At 43.0% G+C, this 26982-nt stretch overlaps 1 protein-coding gene across 4 annotated transcripts in view; it reads left to right on the plus strand.

The window, feature by feature from the left end:
- LOC308301402 (unconventional myosin-VI-like) overlaps positions 1 to 26548 on the plus strand; it is a 216719-nt gene extending 190171 nt beyond the window's left edge. For 2 of the 4 annotated variants that reach the window (XM_080745378.1, XM_080745380.1), the window contains 5 exons: positions 2724 to 2827; positions 9128 to 9265; positions 12854 to 12880; positions 20229 to 20450; positions 25005 to 26548. In XM_080745378.1, the coding sequence (XP_080601504.1) occupies positions 2724 to 2827; positions 9128 to 9265; positions 12854 to 12880; positions 20229 to 20450; positions 25005 to 25204 (691 nt within the window). In that variant the 3' untranslated portion in view covers positions 25205 to 26548. The remainder of the gene's footprint in view (positions 1 to 2723; positions 2828 to 9127; positions 9266 to 12853; positions 12881 to 20228; positions 20451 to 25004) is intronic. The other 2 variants (XM_080745379.1, XM_080745381.1) reach the window with 1 other exon arrangement.
- The last annotated feature ends 434 nt before the right edge of the window (positions 26549 to 26982 follow it).

Consider the following 26982-nt stretch of genomic DNA (forward strand, 5'->3'; position numbering starts at 1 on the left):
AATGCATTTCAATGAGAGTGAAGCGGTTTCATGTCAGTAGAGGATTTCTGCAAAAAACGCTCCCTTCTCATTGAAATGCATTGGCGGAACGCGGATTCCACTCTCATAGGTACTTTGGTGTGAGGGCACCCTTACAAGTAAAAGTCTGGAATTCAAAATTGACTTGAGTAAAAGTACAAAAGTATTGGTATCAAAATGTACTTCAAGTAAGAAAAGTAGAAAGTACTCATTGTGCAAAATGTCCCATTTCACAAGTTTCAAATGTAAGTAAATGTTTGAAATGGTCGAAATGCATACAGGGCTGAAGTGGTTAATGTACTGTATGTTTTGTAATAATGATCAATCTACAAAGTAACTATAGTAACTTACGTTCTCAAATAAATGTAGTGGAGTAAAAGTACAATACTTGGATCCAAGTGGAGTAAAAGTAAAAGTAAAAAAAGTAAAATACAAATAACTCAAAAGTGTGCGTATAGTACATACGTAAATGTACTTGGTTACTTTACACCACTGCACTCGAGCGCCAGCCTTTGGGGTTCGAGAAGAGTAGCAAAGGTCCAGCCCCGACTCCACATTCTTCCTAAAAAGGGCAACCTTGTCAAAAGGCATGGCAGAGGAGGGGTTCAGCAAGTCAACGAGAGCCTCGCTCATGGAGAGAGGAGCGTCAAACTGTCATTTATTATTCAGCACCTTGAGCTCACCTGAGGCACGACCTACCTGCTCCCCTACAAACAGCATGTGATTTTAATGTCCTTTCCTTTGTTAAGCTCTTTCCCCACGAAGACGCTGCTAATCCCAAAATGCCTGTTTTTTTCCTCTTTTAAATTGAAATAATCTGTTTTTCTTCTCACCTTTAACGTTTGCAGTGAATCTTCAGCAGAGCCCGACCGATATATATCGTTAGGGCAGATATCGGATTGACCCATCATATCATGTCATGATTTGACTTTTGTATCGGCTTCTGCAATTATGTAGCCGTTGTGTCCCAATTTTGGATAACTTTGGACCTGGTGTCCCTATTTTGTCATCATAGGCTAATTTATAAGTTATAGAGTTTATTTTTTATTTAACAGTATATTGTAACATAAGTGGCATCTTCTCAAAGAGAAAGTTCCATGAAATATTCAGTTTTTACACTTTTATCTCTTCTTTGTTTCGGTATTCAGTGGTCTACAGAACTCTCCAAAATGGAGATTGCCATCAGAACCCTATAATCGGTCGGGCTCTCTAATCTTCAGTATGAATTCACAATCTACAGAGCTATTGGCCATCATAGAAGTCCACAGCCTTTATTCTGTCCAACCACACCACTGTGACTGCATGACTGCTGCTGCTACTGGCCATTCTCTACAAAATATATAAAAAAACACATTACGCTACAGATGTATTCACCGTGAAGCTGAATTGCCAGATAAGTCTTTGTGTCGCCCGATAAGATTTGCTGTAGCAGTAATTCACCGTTACCGACGGTGGATGTGGTTGAAAGTGGCATTTCTACAATGGCTCCATCTGTTACAAGCACTTCTGTACAATGTATACATCTGTTGCCTGTCAGAGAGTGTACAATGAATCAGGCTGACCTGGGTCAAAGTAGTATAGCGTTGCTTTTGGCAACATTCTAACTTTTGTGTTTTCATACTACAGCATCCACACAAAGGCATCAAAAGTAACTGATTCTAAAGCTCAAAACGTGTTTCGAAGCGACACGTTTTGAGCCTCTAGATCTGCTACTTTAGCTATTTTTTTCCATTTGAATCCTGAAAAGTAACACTTTTGGACATATCAGCTTTCCGTCCGACAGAGACGGTTTCCTCTTTATGGTTTGCTCCACCTGTGTTTAAAAAAAATAATAAAACCGGAGCGCAAGATGAGTTCTGGAGAGGTCTTGTCAGTTCAATTTGTGTGATTGATAACTGTCGGACACCATCTGCCAACCCCATCCATTTGGTACTCTGTGCAGTCCAAAACACTACCGGGCATTTTTTGCAAACGTCCATCAATATTTGACCCACGTCAGTAATCAAATATCCTACAGTAACCTTAACCTCCACTCTCTCTCTCCAAATGTGCCCTGTCCTTATTCTCCCATCCAGAGTCTGTGTGTGTGTGTTTGCTGTGCACTTGTATTGCTATATTTGTGAGGGCCACAGTGTTTGTTTTGAAACTGCTAATTTAAGATTTAGGCTTGATTTATACTTACTGTTGTTTCCTGTTGAGATTGGCACATTTCACCCAGGTTTTTCATCTCACTCACGTCACTTTGTCTGCTGACCTCACTCAGCAACGAAATAAACAGAAAATAAACAAAAATAATAAACAGAAAATAAACAAAAATAATAATCAAATCAAATGCACATGCACGCATTTTGAGAGTGAAAAATTAAGAAGACACATGTGACTTGTGTGATCTGGGCAGCTCGCCCCAGGAAATGTGCCAAGCTCAATAGGCAACAACGGTAGTTGTGCCATGCACACCCAAAATGGCCTGTCTAAGAGCTCACAACACGTCGCAGGCGAAGCGTTATGAGCTTGTAGATTTGCTATGGAGGGGGTGTTAAACTCTGGTTTCAGGATTAAGGGTTGCAAATGGCAGAAAGTGGGGGGGAATGGCATTTATTTAAAAAAATGTGTGCGCCCTCACAAGTATCAGTAAGGGACAGTAGAGGGTTGTGCTGAGTTTTGTGCTGACGTCCTGTCCTGTGTCCTCGGTGTGTGTGTGTCAGAGGTCCTCAGGTGCAGGCCACCAAGGCTGCAGCTGGAACCAAGAAGTACGAACTCAGCAAGTGGAAATATGCAGAGCTGCGTGACGCCATTAATACCTCCTGTGGTAAGAACAATGTTTATGTCTTCTCCTTGACCCATTAAGACCCGAGGCCGAGATAAAAATGTCTTCTAAATCCTAATGGTTCTCTGAAAAAACATGTTTCTGTATCAGTGGTTCTCGAAGTTTTAAAGCCATGAACCCCTAGAATTCTATGTATTTGACTGTGGACCGCCATCTCAAAATATTTAGTTCCAGGGACCCAGCAGAGAGAGAAATTACAAGTTACAAATGTTTGCTTTTAAAATATTTATTTAAAGATTTGCACAAATGTTCATGATTTTTCATATAATCATAATCATAAAAGCAGATCTACAAGCTCATAGCGCAGACTCAGTCAGACTGTTTCAGACAGTTTTCAGAGAAGCTCATGTCACAGTGTAATCTGCCCCTCAACCCCTTTAGGTGACAGTAGGCCTACCCCTTTAAAGGGGAATTTCCGGAGGAGTTGGATATAAACATAAAATATATATATGAATTGTGGAGCGATGCAAATAAGCGATTCATTAATAAATCCAGCCTCTCGCGGTCTGTGCTGCCGAGGACTAGATATGAAAAAAATAATACTGTAGGCTAATAATAATTAGCCTGGCGTTGCTCATACTAATTCCTCACTGCGTATCGGATATTAGTCTTGGACTCGCGAGCAGAATTTTCATTTCCAAGGGGTAGGTTAAAAAATGGCTCTGGACAAGATAGGTTAGACCAGACCAATGCTGGGCCCTGATTGGTCCCCAAAATTTTGGGGGGAGGAAATGGATTCACAATTGAGCGGGGCCAGACCCATATTCGCCAAGGGCCCAGGAGGATTGGTCTGGTTCCAGGCTAAATAATAATATCCCGTGCCATTGACCGATCTACACATTAGTTAGATAGACCTTTATTGATCCTGCTGGAATTTCTGTTGTCATAGCATTTAAAATCATCAATTTGTATTTATTTATTGTTTTTTATGGACCTTATTTATTGTTTTATTTTTACAGAACTTTACAGAACAGACAATACATTTGTATTGTTTGCGAAAGCAGTAATATTCATTTGTCTGCTTGACAAGGCGTCTCCATAACTATGACGGAGGCTGCTTCAGCGAGGCCTTATAAATAAAACATGTAACCGATGACTCACCTGTGATTGTTGTTGCGAGGCAGCTTTCTTGGACACGGTCTGCGCTCTCTTCAAAGAGATTGTATCTCAGCAAGACATGAAGGACTGGCATCACGCCAGTGATAAAAATAAGTACTTGCATCTTTTACTTAAGTAGAATTATCCAATACTGCAATAGGCTTCAAAATAGAAGTATGACTCATGTCAGATCAAAATGTATAAAAAAATATATAATGGGCGCGTTCGGAAATGCGCACTCAACGCACTGGTGTGCTATGTTGTCGTTCGTTTATTCGGTGCACTTGGTGCGTTGTCGTTCGGAAATCCAGTGCGCGGCGCACTGGTGTGTTGAGTGCACGCACTCACCAACCCTACTCAGAAGATGGGGTTAGGCAGTGTGGTGCGGTGGTGCGGTGTTCTGATTGGTTGGTTTTCATGGCCGTGTCTCGAATGCTTCTCAGCTGTGAACAATGGAGGAAATTACCGCAAAATGCAGCATTTGCAGCTTAATTGGTCGTTTGGCCTTGATAGTTTCACACTCATTAACGTGTAAACTAACAGCAGGTATGCCAATGTTACATCTCCTTTCAATATCAACGTTACGTTAGCATACTTAGCAACTGCTGCTTTTCAGAAAGTTTGCCTTCAGAGTTCAGAGTGAAAAAGCACACAGCTGCCTGTTAAAACTGGTCGTTCGTAAATAAGCCACACTGAACGCACTCTCCAACGTCACGCCCACTGCACTCACTACACTGAGCACACACCCGGTGCGGGTTTCCGAACGCACCCACTGTAAGTCTGAAGTGGACATTGCGTTTTAATCAAAATCCACTGAGTAACTAGGAAAGTATAATTGTAGTGGAGTAAAAGTACAATATTTTCCTCTGAGATGTAGTGGAGTAGAAGTAAAAGTATTGAACGTTGAAAACACTGATGAAAGTACAAAAGAAAGTACAGTACATGAGTGCATGTGCCTCGTTACTTTACGCCTCTGGATTAAGCCAGACAGAGACACATTAGAAAAAGCATTCAGATGTGCCAGCTCCTCCCCTCGCGCTTTGTCCACTCATTTTGGCAACAGATCTGAAACACAGCAGTGCTGTATTATCATGCATCAAAGAGGGGAGGACTTGTTGTCAAGGGCTGCACAATTAATAGAATTCTAATCGTGACCAGGATTTTAGCTTCCCACACACACAATGAAAACAAGTGATCATTTTGACAGTACATTTTGATTTAGTCAGTAATATTTTAGTCCAGTGTTTCTCAAACTATCAAATTTCTCCCCTTAACTCTGACTCTCACAAATGGAAGCAAGTGCTTCTCTTAGAAACCCTGTCTCTTAGTGCTATTAGGATGCCCGAGGGATCTTAAATTTACATTTTGAAAATAATCAAGGTCTAAAAATTGCTTAAAATATCTGTAATAGTAGGAGTGGTGGCATTAATCTGATCTTCCACAGCTTGGATGAGTGTGTTGCAGAGAAACTGACAATTTCGTTTCACTCTGTTTATTTCCTGACTTTTGACAGATAGGGAAATCCATATGACAAACGTGAGGCCAAATGCGGGTAGAGGACAAATCTTATACGGCCCTGGCTTCATTCCTAAATAGTATTATAAAAACGGCTCGCCAGCAACTCTCAAACAAGAATATTTACCCAGAGTATAATTTGTCAGGATTCCTTGTTCCCTGTTGTCTCATTCTGAAGGGCTTAAAGAGAGGCTATTTCATTGTATTTTTTAGCTTGCACGTCTGGTTACATTTGTAACGAATGTGAAATAAGGAGTCATTTGTGTTTTGTTTGTACACCTGACAAAAGACATTTAAATGTGATGCATGTGTATTTCACTTTGTTATAGTTGAAATCACACATATTATCTTTTTTTTCTTTTTCTTCTTCTTCTTCTTTCTGTTGCAGCATAGTGCGGTGAATATTTTCCAAGCCAGTGATATTATGAATAAGTTCAGAGGCTGCTTGCGTGTGGGGTCGTTGGTAGCAGTACAGGGGGAAATGAATGGTGGTTCTATTCCTGCAGGCACACCACACAATGTGAACACAACACAACACATTAACAGACCCCTCACCTCGCCTCCCAGAGAGAGAGGGAGAGGGAGAGAGAGAGAGAGAGAGAACAGAAAGAGGCTATTGGAGAACCTGATTTGGATAGGGACACATGATCTGATGCAGGACAATGTCACTATGACAGAAAGAGACAAGAAAGAGACGCACACATGCGTGCAGCCGCTCACACACAGAGAGCGAGAGAGACACACAGAGACACACACACACACACACACACACACACAGAGAGAGACACGGTGTGGCATGAATACAGATGTGCATGTGCTCAGTATGATGTGCACTGACAGACCGTAGTGTGGAGGCTGATCACAGCATCACAACACAGCGGATTTGGGATTGTCAGCAAGCCAATTATTTCTCCTTCGTTCCACAGCACAGGATTTAATCAGGCAGCACTCTATGCCGGGACTAAATTAAGTACAAATAATGTTTTAGTTTAGTTTATTAAGCAACATTGTTATATATATTTTTGGAGCGGTGATAGCCGCTTCCTACTTTGGACTTAGTGTGTCCGGTGTCCCTATGTGCGGTGCAGCACAAACAGCTGCAATACCGCTGGGTGACCAGTGGCAGGCCTGGGTGACCAAGTGGCGCTGTTGAGCAGCCTAGAGACACACACACACACACACACAAATACAGGGTATAGCTGCTGATAATAAGTTGCCACGCAAAGAAAGGAAGAAGCCAGCAGGCTTGTTTGAAATCCTTTCCTTAAAGGGATAGTTCACCCAAAAAAGAACCTTTTTTCTATTGATTACTCACCCCATGGAGATGAAGAGGAGCATCAGTGCAATAATGAAATAAACACTCAAAACCGTAGGAAAGAAGAAAAGGACCAAAGGATTACACATCAAAACTAAATCATATGGACTGAAGTGAGGAAGAAATATATTGGTTCCATTGTCCAATATCGGTCTAATTGGAGAAGAATCTTTTTTAATGTTGTTATATTCACGCCACACGCAAACACTTTATACTCTCAGAATGTTCATAAATGTGTGGCTCAGGGGCAGAATGGCCGGTAGAGCGTCCGGAAGGTTCCCAGTTCGATCCCGTGCTCCCCCAGAGTCGGTGTCGAAGTGTCCTTGAGCAAGACTCTCACTTTCCTGTGTGTGTGTGTGAGTGTGTGTGTGTGTGTGTGTGTGTGCGCATGTAATGTACAATCTAGGTAAAGTGCTTTGGATAAAAAGCGCTACTGTATATAAATGCATCATTTACCATTTATATACTTTGTCGAATGGGGTTCACACAGGCTCTATACTAGGGTCATCTAATTTTTTCCCCTTCTTCACGAGTCTCTTCCCAGGAAAATATCGACGGAGCGCTCACAGCGCTGCGAGCTTATTATGGATGTGCTATTTCTCAACAAATATTTGGCCCAGAACAAGGCCGCTGCGGTTCGAGGGGTTAAGTGGTACATTGAACAAGCACCGTATGGATGTTGACATTTCTGTGTAATGCCAACATCAGCCAGGCATATCGAAACACCATTATGCTGATCCAACACATGTGCTTGCTTATGTCTGCGTGTGTGTGTGTGTGTGTGTGTGTACTGTACATACTGTACTGTACACCTACACCAGCGGTTGCGGGGACCCCACATTTTTCAGTACTTTGTACTTTACTGAGTATTTATTATTATTATTTACTTTTTTTATTATTATTTACTTTTTACTTTTATCCGTTACAATTTAACACAAATATGTGTACTTTCTATCCGCTACATTTTCAAAACAGGCTCGCTAGTTTGGTTTTAATGCTAACTTAATGTTGCGCCGCTGCGCGGCAGATGAAACGAAGATCAAAGCACTCGATCATGCAGGGGCTGTGGTAACGTTATGGCCAGAGTGACAGTGGCTGTGTCACATAGGGCAAGCAAATATCTATTTACCTCCTGTAACTAGACTAAAAAATAAAAGCAATAATATACTAACATATAACACAACATGAGCTTATTATGAAATCGCCTGTTTTCAGAGGCAGTCCAATTTCTACCATCATAACGTCTGTTAACACTTATGTTGCAATGATTTTTTCCGGCCAATGTCCCGCGTTGCCATGGTTACCATAGACTTCCATGTAATTGTGCAAGTGTGTAAAAAGTGCACGCCCATGCCTAGATGATGCACCACGTGTGTAGATGCTGTTCACAGCTTTCAAACAAAAAAATCCGCTTGGAAATCCGTTCAGGCATTCATGATTTATGGGCCATTATGTTTTCTTCAGATGTAAACAAACATGGCTGCCATGTTTGAAAGAATGGGTTGGTATGGGGGTTAAACATGCAATTTCGCGATCGCGATCATGCCTAATACATTTCTGGAGGTCCAAAAAAAATTTTTGAAAAAAAAAAATTTGAAAAAAAAAAAAAAAAAAAAAAAAACGGCCCAAACTCAGGAAACTCGGGGTTGGCACAGCACTAGTACCAATACAAACTCGGGAAACTCGGGGTTGGCACCATATGTGTTAACTATCTCCTCACTAAGCTTTTCTACTCAATGTCAACACAACCCACGTGGATTATAAACTCCAGACTTTGGCTACATTTATGTGATCTAAACAATGCACACGCGTTAGAAGTGCGTTCTTTTTGAACCTCCGAAGTAGATGAGTGGCAGTGTGGTTTTATCTTATCTCATGATGCTGTGATTCTGTGTGTATAAAGAAAGTATGCACAACTGTATCTTGCCTTTGATTAAACTTACGGTCATTTTTGGCTTTGCAAAAGCCGTTAGCTTGTGTGTGTGTGTGTGTGTGTGTGTATGTGTGTGTGTGTGTGTGTGTGTGTGTGTGTGTGTGTGTGTGTGTTTGAATAGATTGATGATTGATTCATTACTACAGTTCTGATATAAGGTTTACTATTAATAGTATTTAAACCCAAGAAAGCAATATATGGCTTGTTTACATTGGGGTCCAGAGAAATACAACAATAGGCTAATATGCAAAACATCGTATGGCAGTTTAGAGTTGCAGGCAGGTTTTAAAGGAGGATAGTATGTCATTCTGTTTGTTTGAAGTAGGCTACAGTTGTTAATATTATCTCTTTGTGTGTGTGTGTGTGTGTGTGTGTGTGTGCGTGTGCGCGTATGTGCGTGTGCGCGCGTGTGCTTTGGCAGACATTGAGCTCCTGGCGGCGTGCAGGGAGGAGTTCCACCGCCGCCTCAAGGTCTACCACGCCTGGAAGTCAAAGAACAAGAAACGCGGGACCGCGGAGACGGAGCAGCAGAGGGCGCCAAAATCTGTCACTGATTATGGTAAGCGATACAGATTATCTACTGTATGCTTTAGACACAATGATGTTATTAATGGTTATACAGCACATTATGGCACTGTTGTATACAGGCAGTGGTGCATTGGTGATTTAATGTTTGGGGGGTCGCTTATCTGGAGACGTCCCGCGAACGTCGCTCAACACCTACTATACTGGTCTATTGATATGCATATAGGCTTGTTTCTGTTAAAACTAACCTGAGTGTTATCAACTCTCCCCGAGAGATCTCAGATGGTAAAGTAGGGCGGTACGCACTACTGCCACCATCTGGCGCAGTCAGGTTAGGTTAGGTTAAAACACCCTGTTGTGACACTAAAGCGTTGGCGAGGTGTGAACTTGGGGGGTTTTGGGATCAATGCATGTCCGTATGCGTGAGAGACGAGACCCCTGCTCAGAAAAGATATGGGGCGGCGGGGGCGCGCGACCCAAGACTAATTCAACACTGTATACAGGTCTGGTGTTGAATGCCGGTTATTAGTGCCCTGCATGAAATGAGTATAATATTTACCTCTGTCCGTCTGTTTCTGTCTGTCTGTCAGACCATATGTTCACAAAATGTCCATCATTTAAGACCACTAGACACCCTTCTTTTGTCCCGTCAGAGTGAAATCTGGTGTTATTCTTTATTTTCCCTATCCTACTTGAATAGAAGTTCTACTTCACATTCGTAAGCCTGATTGATACTTAATCGTGCATCAAAAATAGCACACGTCACAACGCGTCACAAGCTTTTTGAGCTGCGCGACATGGCAACCCAGCCAAGTATACAGTATGAATCAGGCAATACACTTTCCGCGAAGTTTACGCTGCTATATTGTACCAGAATGGTAACAGATTGTATTTATTTCATTCAATTACTTCTTCCGGTTATATAGGTCAGTCGTGGCTCCTCCCTGAGGTTCTGGAAGCGTCTCCGCGGCGGTCGTTGCCTCCGGCGATAATTAACATTCTCCACAAGAACCTGACAGCGTAGCATGTAGACCCTTGGTGCTGTGGGGCGGTGCGGGCAGAGAAAACGCAGCCTCACACACACCAACACCAACAAACCTGTTGTTGGGAGAGTTGAGGCGTTTTATTACAACATTATTCGTGCCGCCGGAAACGAGCTCACAACTATTCGAATTGTGACAAAACGCGAGATTGGGACCAGCAGCGCCACACGCGTCTGCAACCGGCGTTTTCGGGGCCAGCCGTTTAAGCCGATGCGCAAGCGTCGAAATCGATAGTTCGGGGGTTGTTAAAGCGCGGTAGCCGACAATCTCACTAGTTTCTCGAACGTACTATTACAGGGGTCTTCAACGTTTTCAGGCCAAGGACCCCTTAGCTGAGAGAGGGATGAAGCAGGGACCCCCTCTACATATTGTATAAGTGTGTGATTTTCAGCGATTTCGTAGATAGATGGATAGACTTGTTTGACATCACTGTCATTAGTGTACAGTATGTTGGATTCATGTTAATGTGTATTTTCACACATTTAACCACGTAAATCATCGGTATTTTGTAAAGCTGACCTTTCACTATGTACTTGGTCTGCTCTTTTTGACCTCTACACCAAACCTATTTGCCGAAAATAGCCGATCTACAAGCTCTCAACGCCGCGCAGCGCGAGGCGTTGAGAGCTTGTAGATCTGCTATTTCTGGCTATAGTTCTCCTCGGAATAGGGATGCGAGGGTTCAAGTTGTACATTTAAAAGAATTATCCTATCTCACAAGGATATGGCGGCCCCCCCTGTAGTAACTCTAAGGACCCCCTATGGGTCCCGGACCCCCTGTTGAAGACCCCTGTACTAATATATGAGTTGCACGACATTGTTGTGTGACAAAGTACAAAATATTAAATTGAAAAAGCAATCGACAGGATATTCGCCGAGAAAATCATCAATAGCTGCAGCCCCAACTTCAGCAGCAAATGAGTGCAGTGCGGCACAGCAGGACTTCTGAGTCAGATCCTGCTCTCTCTCTCTCTCTCTCTCTCTCTCTCTCTCTCTCTCTCTCTCTCTCTCTCTCTCTCTCTCTCTGTCTGTCTGTCTGTCTGTCTGTCTGTCTGTCTCCATTGTTCGGTGTTCAGAGCCATCAAAGCGTCTCTGTTCACCAATGGCATCGCCTCATCCTCTTAAGCCAAACGCATGGCGTTGTCATGACTACAAAGAGCTCTCGTTCCAGAGGCCTTGTGCATGCGCGCTTTTATTTTGAGATTCCATTTGAGCCAAAATGATTGGAAACTGATCCCGCTCGCACCTCTCCTTCTCCATCTGTCACTCTGTCTCGGTTCCCTCTGTCTATATCCACACATATTTCACTTTTATATTTCATTCTCTTGTGCCTAACACAGGGCTGTAAAAAAAAAAAAGAAAATAGCAGATCTACAAACTCACAACGTGTCGAAATGTGACGCATTGTGAGCCTGTATAATGGCTATTCTCGCCATTTTTGGTACACTAAATGTACCATTGTAGATTGTACAACCCTACCTGGGGCATAATGAAGCAATAAGCCACGCGAGGCATGTGGTTACCTGGTATTTTATAACGGCTGGGAGGCACAAGTGTCTCCAACCCTCTCAGCCGTTATAAACAGGTAACTACATGCCTCGCGTGGCTTATTGCTTTTCTAAAACGGTTACAATATGGCAACATAAAAAATCATCATATATATATATCATATGTACCAATTAAAACTATTTCACTAATAATTCACTACAAGGTCTGCAAGAAAGTTCACAGCTACAAGAAAGTAGTTCCCAGCTTTTTTGCAAACAACACAGGTGCAGATAATTGGGTATAATATAAACTGATTCAAGGTGTGAGTTATAGTCTCATATACCACAGCGATTAAGGGAATAGCTAAGCAGAATCAAGGAATGGAACTAGCCGTTTTGTTAAAGTTTCGTAATTCAGCCAAAAGAAATCAGCATAAATGGTGGATATTTTGCAACAGCAACAAAAGATTACCTCCCTAGACGATGCAATAAAACAAGAAATGAAACTCATTCTCAACTTCGATGCATGCTTTTATATTGAGGGCCATCTTTTGAAGGCACTCTTTCTGTTTCCATATCTCTGTTCCCTCTATTTCATTTCATATCTCTGTTCCCTCTATTTCATTTCATATCTCTGTTCCCTCTATTTCATTTCAATGCAAATATTATTCCATTTCATTGTTTTATTTTTGAGTGGGAAAAAAGGTACATCCCATCCAAAAAAATAAAATAAATAAATTGTATCTACTGTATAGGGGTGGGACGATTCACTTACCCCCCCGATTCGATACAATCTCAATAACGAGGATGCCGACTCAATTTATATTGTGATTCTTAATTTTATTGCAATTCTGCGATTCAACGATTGTTGCAATCCGATATTCCGACGAAGTTGAATCATACACGTCAATACATAATTATCAAAATAAATCTTCATTGTGAAACATAACTGCAAACATAAACTTAACTGGAGATATGCCGATGACAGTTAAACGAGGCAATTATATCAACCGATATACAGTACATCGGTGCATTCCTACTGTCTGTTATGTGTTGTATCACTTCCTTGTAACCTGCCGTGTTCACTTTCAGGTCGCGCGCCGCCTGTGAGAAAAGCATGTAAGTCTGGTACTGCACCGTGTCGACCCTACTACTAATCACAGCCCTGAGCCCTTCATTAACCTACAGATACTAAGAAAGGCTGGCTGGCTGGCTGCTTGCATTAAGTGGGTTCTGCTGTGTGTGTGTGTGCAGGGGTGTCACACGAAATTCTGGGCCCTGGGTACAAGGATTCACTCCGGGGCCCCCATGAATCATGGGGGGCCCATAGGGGGAAGGGGTTGAACCCATTTAGACTGGGAACGAATTATTTTGTGCTTTAACTATTGAAAAATAGCAGATATACAAGCTCACAGCGCTGCAAGCTTGTAGATCTGCTATTTTTGAAAAATCGTGAAGTAAATGATCTATGTTTCTATGTCAGTGGTGCTCAAACTTTTTCTTGTGGCCACGGACCCCCATCTCAAAATATTTAGTTCCAGGGACACCCCGGAAGCAAAATTTGAGTTACAAATGTTTGTTTAAAAAAATACATGTATTCAAAGATGTGCACACATTTTCACGACTTTTCAAAAATAGCAGATCTACAAGCTTGCAGCGCGGCACTCGGTGCAGCGCTGTGAGCTTGTATATCTGCTATTTTTCAATAGTTAAGGTATAAAAATATTTAAGGCCCCTCCACCTTGCGCCCTAGTAACTCAGTCCCACTTTTCCCCTCCTTGTGACGCCCCTGTGTGTGTGTGTGTGTGTGTGTGTGTGTGTGTGTGTGTGTGTGTGTGTGTGTGTGTGTGTGTGTGTGTGTGTGTGTGTGTGTGTGTGTGTGTGTGTGTGTGTGTGTGTGTGTGTGTGTGTGTGTGTGTGTGTGTGTGTGTGTGTGTGTGTGTGTGTGTGTGTGTGTGTGCGTGCGTGCGTGCGTGCGTGCGTGCGTGCGTGCGTGCGTGCGTGCGTGCGTGCGTGCGTGCGTGCGTGCGTGCGTGCGTGCGTGCGTGCGTGCGTGCGTGCGTGCGTGTTTGCGAGGCAGGGTGGGCAGGAAGCTAACTTTTTTGTTCATGTCCATCAGTCACAGTGGTGGCTGGCTTCAACCCGAATCACACCAGCTGTTATGGCTGCTTTGTAAGCAAAGTTCATTTCTCCATTAAAGGAGGACTTGCAAATGATGATGGCTGCCAAGACAATTAAAGCTCTGTTATGCTTTGCCGGCGTCGTGCGGGCCAACATACTGTAGCAGATCTGCAAGCTCACGATGTGCCGCGGTGCACTGTGATTTGTCACACTTGTGAGCTTGTTGTAGCCAGATTGCAGATCGGCTATTTTCGGTGTGTGCGACGCTGTGGTATTATGCTGATTGAGAACTGTAGCCTGTCAACTTAGAATGATTCTATTTCTCTGAATGTTGTTAGAACAAAATTGCGCATGTGCCAAGAATCCCATGGTAGTTTTGTGTGCGCTCTTATTTTGTGTGCAAAGAAAGATCATTTGATGACACATTAGTTCATAAGGCCTGGTGTAAATGCAAGTTGTTGAGGACAGTGAAGTAACCCTTTTACCTCACTGGCCACAGAGGTCTGTTCATCTTAAAATTCACCAGCTACTTTCACAAAGTTACCCATTAGCCAGGTTAGTAGTATAGCAGAACCTACCTAATGTCTTTGAAAATGTCTGGTATAGAAACCAGAAAAAAAAAATAATAATAATAACTGGCGGTTCAAAAGAAGAACCTGACCTTCATTATGGTAGTTGGTTTCCTGCCTAAATGTCCTGGGTGAGTAGATAAAGTGTTCTGGTGAATTTTGTCCATTGCTTATCAGCATTTAGCTTGCATTTGGTGGCCATTTCCTACCCGGGGAATATAGTGGGTATATTGTTCTTAGTTGTTTTTTTTCCCCCTGGGTTCTCTGTGGAGATGAGGGAGAAGGATTTCTGTGGAATCGTGTCTTTTTCCTTTAGAAATCCAAAAATGTGTTTGGCGCTGAAGCAGCTCAGAGCATGAGCAGAGCTGGCACCATGAAGCAGGTATCTGTAGAATGCTGGCAGAGGCATGCGCAGGGCACCTGGCACGCAGTGGTGTAAAGCAGTGGTTCTCAACCTGTGGGTCGGGACCAGATGATTAACTTAACCCTTTCCAAGCCACGGGGAGCCCCTTAATATTAAAACCGTACTATATCGGACTTCCTAGGGGGGGAGGGGCAGCCAATCGTCTTTTCCCGTACTTTCCCGTATTTACCGAAATAAATGATTTTCATCCGAAAATCGGCGATCGTCTAACCTTCCCTAGTCACCACTCGTCCATCGGTGGCTCGTGGCTGCTCTGACATGAACAGAAGTGACTCTCATGGCGTTTCCTTCTTCAGCCTTCCTTCCTCCCACCCACTTGTTGTTTGGACGTTAGCACTAGCAGAGCTGGAGTGCTAGGTGCTAGGCTATCCAAAGTGGACACATCGACTGTTCAGTCACTCCTGGACTATATGCATGGATCGTTATGCGCGCGGATCGCGCACGCGAAACGCACGGGGAGATCGATGCTCGGCCAAAACCACCACTCTATCCCAACGGAGATCGAGAAAATCACGGTGAGCTAATGACCTGGGGGGAAAAAAAAAGAAAAAACAACGGCGCTGTCCAAGAAGGAGGGGCGGCGGGCTCATGTTTATAAACATAATATTATGTCTCAGATCACAATACAATAATAGAAATTTCACGGCTAATCTACCAACCACCATTCTATTTCGGACGGCAAAGTGTTAATGTGCAACATTGTTTTCTCTCTCAACAGTAAACAAACCAACATAAAGTTTAAGTGTATAGAGGGTATCTGCACATTTCTAAAGTGACAGTTTAAGGACTTTTGAATACCTATAAAATGACAAATTGTCAAATATTAGTGGCAGAAATTGTGAAAATAGCCGATCTGCATGCTCACAACGCCTCACGTTCGCGTTGCGAGCATGTAGATCTGCTATTTTCACAATAGAACCTGTGTTATACGAAATGTAATGCCTCAACTCTTAGTGCTCGTCAGGGTGGGAGGGGGGTCCCCAGTTAAAATAGGATTATTTTGGGGGTCGCGGCCTGAAAAGGTTGAGAACCACTGGTGTAAAGTAATTTAGTACATTTACTCAACTATTTATACATATTTCATTATTATTATTTTACATTTTACTTTACTGGAGTATTTCCAGTTGTCATTACTTATACCTCTAATCCACTAGAATTATTTGAAAACTTTAGTTACTAGTTTTGATTATTATTATCATTACAAAACATACATCAACCAGACGTCATCATCCCTATTTATATGTCGTCCATTTGAAAACAGCATCGCATTGCGCATTATTTTCAAAAGATTTGTGGGTTACGTGTGTACTTTTCCCACCACTGCTGGCAAGCAGCCTGAACTAGTCGGGGGATATCTTCAGAAGTAGTGTCAAATCCTGGAATAAATTCCTTACCAAAAAAAAAACTTCCCTGTACAGGAAGTGATGTCACAACTCGCTGACATCACACTGACATCACAGAGGATACGGAAGGAAGGTCACTCAAGCGACACGGTTCTTCAGAGTATATGCGACCTTCGGTCGCAATAAGGGAAAAAATGACTATGCTTTTAGTGGGATGTGAGGGGTCTAACTATTGTTTTTAATTATTCTGAATCCATTGCAAGCATTTGTTTTGCACGAAAAGCATTCCATGGGCTAGAAATGGACCCCCATACCACTGTGAAAAGTGATGACTCATCACTAAACCATCATTTTATGGGCTGTTTTTAGCCCAATTAATGTTTTTTTGTGTAAAACAAATGCTTGCAATGGATTCAGAATAATTAAAAACACCTAGTTAGACCCCTCACATCCCACTTAAAGCATATTTTTTGGGAGTGATTTTTTCCCCTATAGTATAGTGTATAGTAAGTGAATGAGACCCAGAATTACCCTAGCTGTCAACGATTTTCCTAGGGAAACTGAATTTCAGTCTTTGTGAGATGTGTTACTAGACACCTTTACAAACACATTGGTGAAGAAATGTTTTGGTAAGGAATTTATTCCAGGACTTTTTAAGATATCCCCCGACTAAACCTCCACTGCCAAACATCTCTGCTGGCCCGGGTTCAAAACCTGCCTCCTCCTCTCTTCCACCTACTGCACCTCTCTTAGTGTTCAAACTAATGTATCTGTGAAGTGAACACATGTTTGTGTATCGTTATTTTATGCTTTAACTATTGAAAAACAGCAGATATACAAGCTCACAGCGCGGCACCGAGTGCCGCGCTGTGTGCTTGTAGATCTGCTATTTTTGAAAAATCGTGAAAATTTGAATTTTGGCCCGATTCTATAAGTGTCTTTTGAATCCTTCTAAGGTTTTTTTGAAAAAACCTATGTTTCTATGTCAGCAATCTGGCTAGCCATCCTCAAAGAAAAGGTCCTTTTCACTTAAATGGAGCCCAGTTAGTCTGTTCTTGAGAGACTACTATGTTAGTGGTGCTCAAACATTTTCACGTGAAGGACCCCCAAAATGATATTTATTTGGCCACGGACCCCCCTCTCAAAATATTTAGTTCCAGGGACCCCCCAGAAGCAAAATTTGAGTTACAAACGTTCGCTTAAAAAATACTGTATTCAAAGATTTGCACACATTTTCACGACTTTTTCAAAAATAGCAGATCTACAAGCTCGCAGCGCGGCACTCGGTGTCGCGCTGTGAGCTTGTATATCTGCTATTTTTCACTGGTTAAAGCATTCAATATTTCTAGGCATAAATGGGTTTTAACCAAGCAGAGGGCTTTCTGCCTTTCTACCACGATAAGAGACGATGGGGTCATGACTGTTTGGTACATTTCTCTGCTTGCTGGTACCTTTTGGTGAGTGGTGTGAAGGAGGCTTGTTCTTGGTGATGGTGGAAGAGTGTCTGGCTCTGTACTGCTGGTTTATGTAAGTGAGTACAACATGTTAAAACATGTTCTACTCAGTTCTCAGTGTCAGGACCTGTAGTTTTTAAACAATCTAATGTTTTTACTTGTCACCCTTACATCTCTGTATATTGCAACTTCTACCACTTTTTGTGGTAGAAGTATCTGTGGTCACAGATCTGTGGCCACATATACTGGATTCTGATTGGCTTAAAACAGTGGTAAATCAGTCAACAACCTTGAGTTGGCTCATGGACCCCGCCCACTGTTGTGTTGCAGTTGTAACATTTCCAAGATCTTGCAAGTTACAACCGTTTTTTCATTCATTTATATGGTAGAAGTGGTAGAAAAGCAATTTACCATTCGAGGGTTGTGGTTTGTTGGCTGATTTACCACTGTTTCAGGGTTGTGGCACGAGGCGAAGCCGGTAAATGGCTTACTTCTCTACAACTATAATAGTATGGAAATGTCTTAGATTATTCAGTAAATCCCTGAAACAAGTTTAGCTGCACTGGATTTCTTTCTTCTTTTTTTAAGTTCTTTCTTTCATTAGAAAGAAAAGTAATATGTATGTGAAGTTATAGGTGAGATGAGGATGGTTATTTTGTAAGCTAACCTCAACATACACAGATAAAATGATTCTGATCCCTGACCTAGTAGAGAACCCTGCATCAGTCGCTCATGTTTTGCACAGATACAGTTTTAAGTATATTTTTGCTTTCGCACATCCTTTCAAGGCAAATAACAATCATTTAAAAAGATTGCGCTTGTTGCCCTGATTGGTGCTCTACTACTGACTAGAACTAGAGCTGCAATCTCTACTCACAACTCCTCCCTACAAACTCTCCCTTTGAACAACCCTAGTCAAGAGCTTTGAACTAAACCAGGGGTCTTCAACGTTTTCAGGCCAAGGACCCCTTAGTTGAGAGAGAGATGAAGCAGGGACCCCCACAACCTTTTCAGAGATTCCATATAGTTTAATTGTTTGACAGCAAAATCATCAGTGTGTTTTGGAATCATGTCAATTTGTGTTTTCAGATATTTAACCACTTGAACCGTCAATACATAATAAACTTGACCTTTCACTCTGTATTTAGCCTGCTCTTTTCCCCCCTCTACACCAAACCTCTTTGCCGAAAATGGCCGATCTACAAGCTCACAACGCCTCGCGCTGCGAGGCGTTGTGAGCTTGTAGATCTGCTATTTTTGACTAAAGTTCTCAGAATTTGGAAACTAGGGTTCAAGTGGTTAATATAAAAAAGGAGGAAAAACAGTTTCTATAACACAAAGATTCGGAAGACCCCCTGCCGTAACTCTGAGGACCCCCTGTTGAAGACCCTTGAACTAAACCATGTGAACTTCACATGATCACCAGCACTCACTAAAGTCCCTTTAGGCTCTTTAATGATTACTGTGTAATTATGACACTGGGGAAGGCTTCTGCCTAAAATGTACGTTGCTGCTGCTACTAGGTCATTAAATAAAATAGTAAGGATTTTGATCATTTTCAAGTTTGGAATCTTTTCAGAGCCGTGCATCCGGTAAGAGAACTGATACCGGAGACGAGGGCTCCACATTCCCAAGCAACCCTGTTCTGGGGGCCAACATTCAGTGAAAATAGCCGATGTAGATCGTCTATTTTCGCCGAAGAGATTTAGTGACAGGGGGGAAAAGAGCAGACCAAGAACCGAGCTGACCCCGATTAACTAAGCATTAGTTTATATTAACCCATTAATTAAGACCTGAGGCCGATAAATGTCTGCTAAATCCTAACATTCCTAAATCCTAAATTATTTCCTTCTCTGAAAAAGGTATTTTGCTATATATACACTAAGTGGCGCTTAAACCGTTTCATGTCAAGGACCCCCAAAATTATGTATTTGGCCACCAACCCCCTCCCCCGTCTCAAAACATATTGTTCCTGGGACCCCCAGAAGCAAAAAATGTTTGCTTTAAAAATAATTTATGTTCAAATGTGTTCAATGATATGCACACATTTTCACCATCCTTCAAAAATAGCGGATCTACAGGCTCATAGCACAAAGCTATTTTTGAATAGCCCAATTTATAAAGCAATGCTTTTTTTTTTGTAGCTCAAATCTAAAATTCGACAGATGCTTTCCCGGTTTTAACCCATTTAGAACGGGTACACATTATTGTGTATCATTATTTTATGCTTTAACTATTGAAAAATAGCAGATATACAAGCTCACAGCGCGGCACCGAGTGCCGCGCTGCGAGCTTGTAGATCTGCTATTTTTGAAAAATCGTGAAAATTAGAATTTTGACCCGATTCTACAAGTGTCTTTTGAATCCTTCTAAGCTTTTTTTTGAAAAACCTATGTTTCTATGTCAGCAATCTGGCCTGCCATCGTCAAAGAAAGGGTCCTTTTCACTTAACTGGAGCTCAGTTAGTCTGTTCTTGAGAGACTACTATGTCAGTGGTTCTCAGTGGTTATTGTTAGAGGTCTTTGTGTAACAGAGCTGTCTTGGTCTTCAACGCAGCCCAACAGAACCCCATGGCTCCGCCCATTCCGGCGAGGCAGCACGAGGTGGCCATGAACCGGCAGCAGCGCTACTTCCGCATCCCGTTCATCCGCCCGGGCGACCAGTACAAGGACCCCGGCGGCAAGAAGAAGGGCTGGTGGTACGCACACTTCGACGGGCCCTGGATCGCCAGGCAGATGGAGCTGCACCCGGACAAGCATCCCATAGTGCTGGTGGCAGGTCAGTGTGGGCTGGCTCTTTGTGTGTGTGTGTGTGTGTGTGTGTGTGTGTGGGTGTGGGTGTGGGTGTGGGTGTGGGTGTGGGTGGGGGGGGGGGGGGGGGGGGGGCACAAATGCCCTACGGGCTGGGGCAGCACCTGTCAGCCCCTACGTCCTCGCCGTAGGGACTCCTCACTGGCAAGGTGAGTCTGTAGCATTCAAAAGGAATTAATTGGTGGGGAAGGAATTAATTGGCTTAACGACTAAATCGGGTAGAAAAAGAGGGTAAAAATAATTGGACACTCTAAAAAATAGAGAGAAGTCAAAAAATAAAGACATAAAACTAAAGGAAAGTGCTTTGGATAAAGGCGCTATAGCAGGGGTCTTCAACGTTTTCAGGCCAAGGACTCCTTAGTTGAGAGAGAGATGAAGCAGGGACCTCCACAACCTTTTCATAGTTTCATTGTTTGACATGAGCACAATCATTATTGTATTTTGGATTCATGCATGTCAATTTGTGTTTTAACCGATTTAGTGCCATTCCCGAGATATCTCGCGAAATGTACTCGAGTATCTCGAGTGCCATTCCCGAGATATCTCGCGAAAAGTAATATATTACTGTATATCCTACCGGGTACAATGGCGGAAGGTTCCGAGCCGATCTCCGTCGCTGATTTATCATCATCACGGATCCACGAGCACAAAATAGTAATCCCATAACATTGAGGCAGACGGGGGATCTCATCTTTAATGTCCATTATCTCAAAACAACACTTTAGAAGCGAAGATGGCAATAGATGCTCGCTTATAAAACACATGTTGAAAAGCATCGATCCGGGGGGCACGGTGGCGCCTGCTGTGACTTCTCTGTCGAGGTTGGCGGACCAATCGCGGTCCCCGTTTCCCGGCGCTACGCTAGAAAATGGACCAGTCAAATCTCTCGCGCCTCTGCCAAAACGGCCAATCGCTGCAGTGCAATCCTGGCTTCTCTCCATCCCGACCAATGAAATCGTCCCCACGCAGGATTCCCCGCGGTCAAGCTCCCCCCACCTCCAGAATCAACTGACACACTCAGACAGCCATTCTTCCGCGTTCCTGGACGCTGAAGCCAGCCAAGGAATAAATACAAAATAACGTTTGATTTTGATCGATTTTGACACTTTGTCAGCTTGTTCTTTTGTCATTCTATGGTCTAGTTGCTGTGGTTATGTGACCCTATTTGGAAATCATTTAGCTGTTCATTGCAACGAGGAAATGTTAGGCTATTTACAAGCCATTCTCATTTTGTTGTCATGGCCTGTATGCACCGGACCTGCCTCCCTGCCAAACTACACAGACTGTGTGGGCATATTTTAATATCCAATTTGATTGACTGATCATTATGTTACATGCTTGCTTTGATTATTTATGGACTGCTGCTGCTGCTGCATGCATGCATCATTTCGTTTGAAAAAAATAAAAAATGGTTGAAACGGTTACCGCACATCACCCCTGGAATTAATAATCCCTGCTGCTGCAGACCTAAGCTCCAGTTATTGTATTTGTGTAGTCTATTTGAGAAGCATGAGCAATATTTAGAGCATTCTAATAAAACAGCAGGTGGGGTTTCCTTGCGCAATTTGGGTCAGCTGTCTTCGCACGATTAAATAATGAATTAATGCTTGTTTCTGCCTTCAATTTCATTATAAATAAAATCAAACCAACCACTCATTCAGTTAATACTACCTAGTCCTAGAATACCTATATAATTAGCAGAAGTGATAGAGTGTCAGTTCATTGTGTCAATTCTGTTTATATAAGTCTATTCAAAGAAATGATTTGAAGTGTGGCATGCCATTTTGCTCCATCAGATTCATTCATTAATTGCACAGCAAATAAAGACCTGATTAGCCTACTAACGGGACACAGTCAGGTCATGCTTTCCAAGGAATGAGACCTTTTTTATCGCTTAATTGACCAAACCATGGTTGATTTGAATCAAACGGTGGAGTCTTTCTTTTTCTCCGTGATCGTGCGCGATGCGCGGTGCGCCACACCAAAAAAACAGAGTTACAAGATATCAACGCATTGCGTCACGGCGTGTCAACAGTTTATACATCTGTTTTTTTTTTTACACATTGAGAGACTGGAGACGGCAGCTCATCAACCCGACATTTCATTGAATGACTCCAGAACGCAAGTAGATTACGGTTAATAATATCTATAGAATAAGGCTACAACACACTTAATAGACTAATTGATTTATTTCTGAGCTAGTAAGACACTTCATAGATGTTTCCTGAATCTAAAGAACATTCAATGACAACGGCTTCTAACAGAAATAGTGTTTTTTATTGGCTATAATACAACGCACCAAATGCAAATGATCACGCCATGGTTTAACCATATCATAATAAATAGCCAAACATTTCATTATGAAATGTAACAGTAGGCCTATTTAAACCAAACAAAAATATAGTCTGACAGCTAGCCTACCATTACCAAGGCAATAAAAGCCTATAGAGTAAAGCTGCAGCTTTACTCTATAGGCTTTTATGGGGCGATCAACATTATCCTCCACTCATGAGTGGAGGATAATGTTGATCGCCCCATAGCTGCTTCAATTCCCAGACCCTGGTCATTTCTCAAGCAATTGCTCTTATTCAAATTTGTATTTATTCTGTGAACTCTCTATTTATTTTTTTGTATGACATGTGATAGTATATCTCCCTTTCTATTTATGCTATCAATCAAAAATCACGCCTGCTGTGGCGCTCTGGCGCGCCATGGTCATATAGGCCTATAGGCTACCCATTGTCTTTATAAAGAAATATTATCCCGATTAATATTATCCCGATTGCAGTAACAGTGGTCAGTAGGCCTACAGGCAGGCTATAGTTTTGTCTGTCAAATTATCTTTTATTTCAAGACTATAAAAAGCTACAGTAGGCTATATGGGTCCAGTGTATAGGCCTATATTATGCCTCCTCATTGCGTCATTTCACCGACCGACCGCATAGCCTATCCTACATGATTATGTATTCATATTGTTTTCAAACAAGCAAACACATCTAAGAAATTACATATAAAAAGAATAATATGAAGTAGGCTAGGCCTAGTGAAAATATCCAATCTACAAGCTCACAGCAAGTGAAGAGATGTGTTGTGAGCTTGTAGATCTGCTGTTTTCACTAGTTGAGGTCCCGGCAGGGAAAACTTCTAATCAATTTGTGTCGGATATAAATTGCGTCTGCTATCACGGTAATTGGACAATATTTAGGTGGTTGTCAGAAAGAAACGTTCATGCACGCACCGTGGCGCACGCACTGTAAGTCACCCAGATAAATCTCTTGTTCTTTTGATTGATTACTTTATTAGCAGTTTGCATATTAAAATCACAGGGACAGGGCAGTAACATTACTTCAGATAGTAACATGTCATGTTAATGTTAATGTGTTATGGTTACGTTATGGTATAGGCTACAAAGGCTCCGTCTGGACTCGATCTGGTTGTCCAGTGTGTGTGGTTTACTATGATTGGCGGATCGTTTAATTTTCTGTTGCCGCGACCTCGACAAATACGCGATGGCCTTGGCGCAGTCAGTAGTGCTGTCGCCTCACAGCTAGAAGGTCCTGGGTTCGATTCCCGCCGGGGGACACTGTGGGTGCTGGGGGCGTGTTCCCTCCTCCGCGTCATCAGTGCCCACACCCTAGGTGGGGTTGGCAAAAGGGCCTTTCTGTGTGGAGTTTGCATGTTCTCCCCGTGTCTCCTAGGGTAGATACCCTCACAAAAACATGCAGTAATCCTGGTCTCTATAAAGCCTCCCCCTGGCCAGCCGGGGCGCCTGATGGAGGGGAATGGAACTGGTTGGAATAACGTGTTCCTTCCACGCGCTACGTCCAACCGGGGAAGCTCCCCCTGTCAGGTGATATAAGAAGCGGCCTGCTCACTCCTCATGCATTGAAGGAAGCATGAGCTCAGTTCGGGGCCCTCCCCAGGTTGGCAGAGGGAGAGTAGAGCCCAGGATCACAGCTTAGGCAATTGGCACCGGGTGAAAAAATGGGTTACAAAAATCGTGGGATAAAAATTTAGAAAAAAAAAAAGAAAAGCATCGATCCGATCCGCCATGACACCACGTAAACAATGATCGATTCCGGTGAAGGACGCGATGACGTCAGACCGGAAGTGTTTACGCTGTGGACTTCTGGCCTTCAAAATAAGACAACGGGAGTGAATGCAGCCTGAGGGAGGCATCGTGGACATTTTAATCCGTTAATTTCAGGGGCTCTTAATGAGTTAAGATATTTAACCACTTGAACCGTCAATACACTTAATAAACTTGACCTCCACTATAATTATACTTTTTTTCCCCCTCTACACCAAAGCGCTTTGATGAAAATAGCAGATCTACAAGCTCTGCGAGGCGTTGTGAGCTTGTAGATCTGCTATTTTTGGCTAAAGTTCTCAGAATATGGACGCTAGGGTTCAAGTGGTAACTCTGAGGACCCCTTAAAGGTCACGGACCCCCTGTTGAAGACCCTCGCGCTATAGCAATGCAGCATTATTTTACCTTTTGACCGTTTTTTATTCCGTCCAGGGAAAGATGACATGGAGATGTGCGAGCTGAGCCTGGAGGAGACGGGTCTGACCAGGAAGCGCGGGGCGGAGATCCTGCCCCGGCAGTTTGAGGAGATCTGGGAGCGCTGCGGCGGCGTGCAGTACCTCCGCAGCGCCATCGAGAGCCGGCAGGCGCGCCCCACCTACGCCACCGCCATGCTGCAGAGCATGTTCAAGTGAACCAGCAGCTACTACGGGGGTGTCGCACCAAATTCTGGGCCCTGGGTACAACAAGATTTCACTGTGGGGCCCCCCCATGAATGTTCTTCATAGGGGGAGGAGGGGGGTTTAACCCGTTTAGACTGGGAACGCGTTATGACGCGTTGTTTTGTGCTTTAACTATTGAAAAATAGCAGAAATACAAGCTCTCTGTGCCACGCTGCGAGCGTGTAGATCTGCTATTTTTGAAAAATCTTGAAAGTCTTTGAATATTTCAAATCCTTCTATGTTTCTATGTCAGTGATGCTCAAACCTTTTCATGTGAAGGACCCCAAAATGATTAGTATTTGGCCACGGACCCCTCATCTCAAAATATTTAGTTCCAGGGACCCACCAGAAGCAAAATTTTTGCTACAAATAAAAAAAAAATACATATATTCAAAGATTTGCACACATTTTCACGACTTTTCAAAAATAGCAGATCTACGAGAGTGCCGCGCTGCGAGCTTGCATATCTGCTATTTTTCAATGGCTAAAGTATAAAATAATTAAGGCCCCTCCACCTTGGGCCCTCGTAACTCAGTCCCACTTTTCCCCCCCATGTGACGCCCCTGACAGCTACGCCACCACGGCCATGCAGCAGAGCATGTTCAAGTGACAACGCAAAAACAAAACCCCGCGAGGCGACCAGTGCTTCTCTCGCTATACGAGCAACTAAAGGGACGACGGCACCTCTCCCCAGCTATACCTAGAGCACAGTGGTTCTCCAAATATTTTCATGTCAAGGACCCCCCCCTCCCTAAATTAATGTGCATTTGGCCGCGTACCCCCATCTAAAAAAGAGATATCATGCCAGGGATCTCCAATACAAGATTTGCTCATTTTCTCTTTTTTCTTATAGCCGATGTATTCCCTCCCGGATTAAAATGATGTTGACGCTATATTAACACATTTCCCTGGGGGACCCCCTGGAAACCCCGGCCACCTGCTCTGAGAACCACTGCTGCTGAGTGAGATGCAAACACCACCCCCCCCTCCCCCCCCCCCCCCCCCACCACAAGGTGACCATGACGGGCTTCTCTCGCCGCGGACAACTTTAAAGGGACAAAGGTGCCACTACCCCCAGCTATACCTAGCTAAAAAACAACCCAGACCGCCGTTCGGACAAAACCTACCACTCTGAGGCTTCTGAGGCTAACTGACTCTAGGCCCTCAAAACCGCTACGTTTTTCCCTCATTGTTCTTTTAGTCTTTTTATTATATATTATGTATCGTCGCTGTCGGGCAGAAACCTTGTATCTCCCAAGTTTCAAATTTGTATGTTTTTTTTTCGTAAAGTAAAGCCCTGCTTCATCATACAAGGCCGTCGCAACAAAAGTAGTGAACACAGCCGATCTACAAGCACACAACGCCTCGCGGTGCGAGGCGTTGTGTGCTTGTAGATCGGCTGTGTTCACTGGTTTAGTTCATTTTTTTTAACGATAAATACAAAATGAACGGTTTTGGACATACAAGGTTTCCACCCGACAACGACGATATCTTTGGTTGTTGTTTAGGTTTGTTCTTCCTGGCTTTTTTTCCGTTCCTCATAGGAGGAGAGGGAGTGGGAGGAGTGAGGGGGCTTTGAACCCTATGCAGAAGAATCACATTTTGTCTAGGTCTTATTTTCTTCCCCCCACCAAGATTTCTGCAGTTAGTGACTACGAGGCCTTAAAACACTATACTTAACACAGTTTGAGTGCTTAAAAACTAGGACTTTTTCTTTTTTTCTTTTTCAAGCTGCTTCCCAAAAGAAAGAA

Source organism: Nannobrachium achirus (assembly GCF_963921795.1).
Source record: "Nannobrachium achirus genome assembly, chromosome: 16".
Lineage (NCBI taxonomy): Eukaryota > Metazoa > Chordata > Actinopteri > Myctophiformes > Myctophidae > Nannobrachium > Nannobrachium achirus.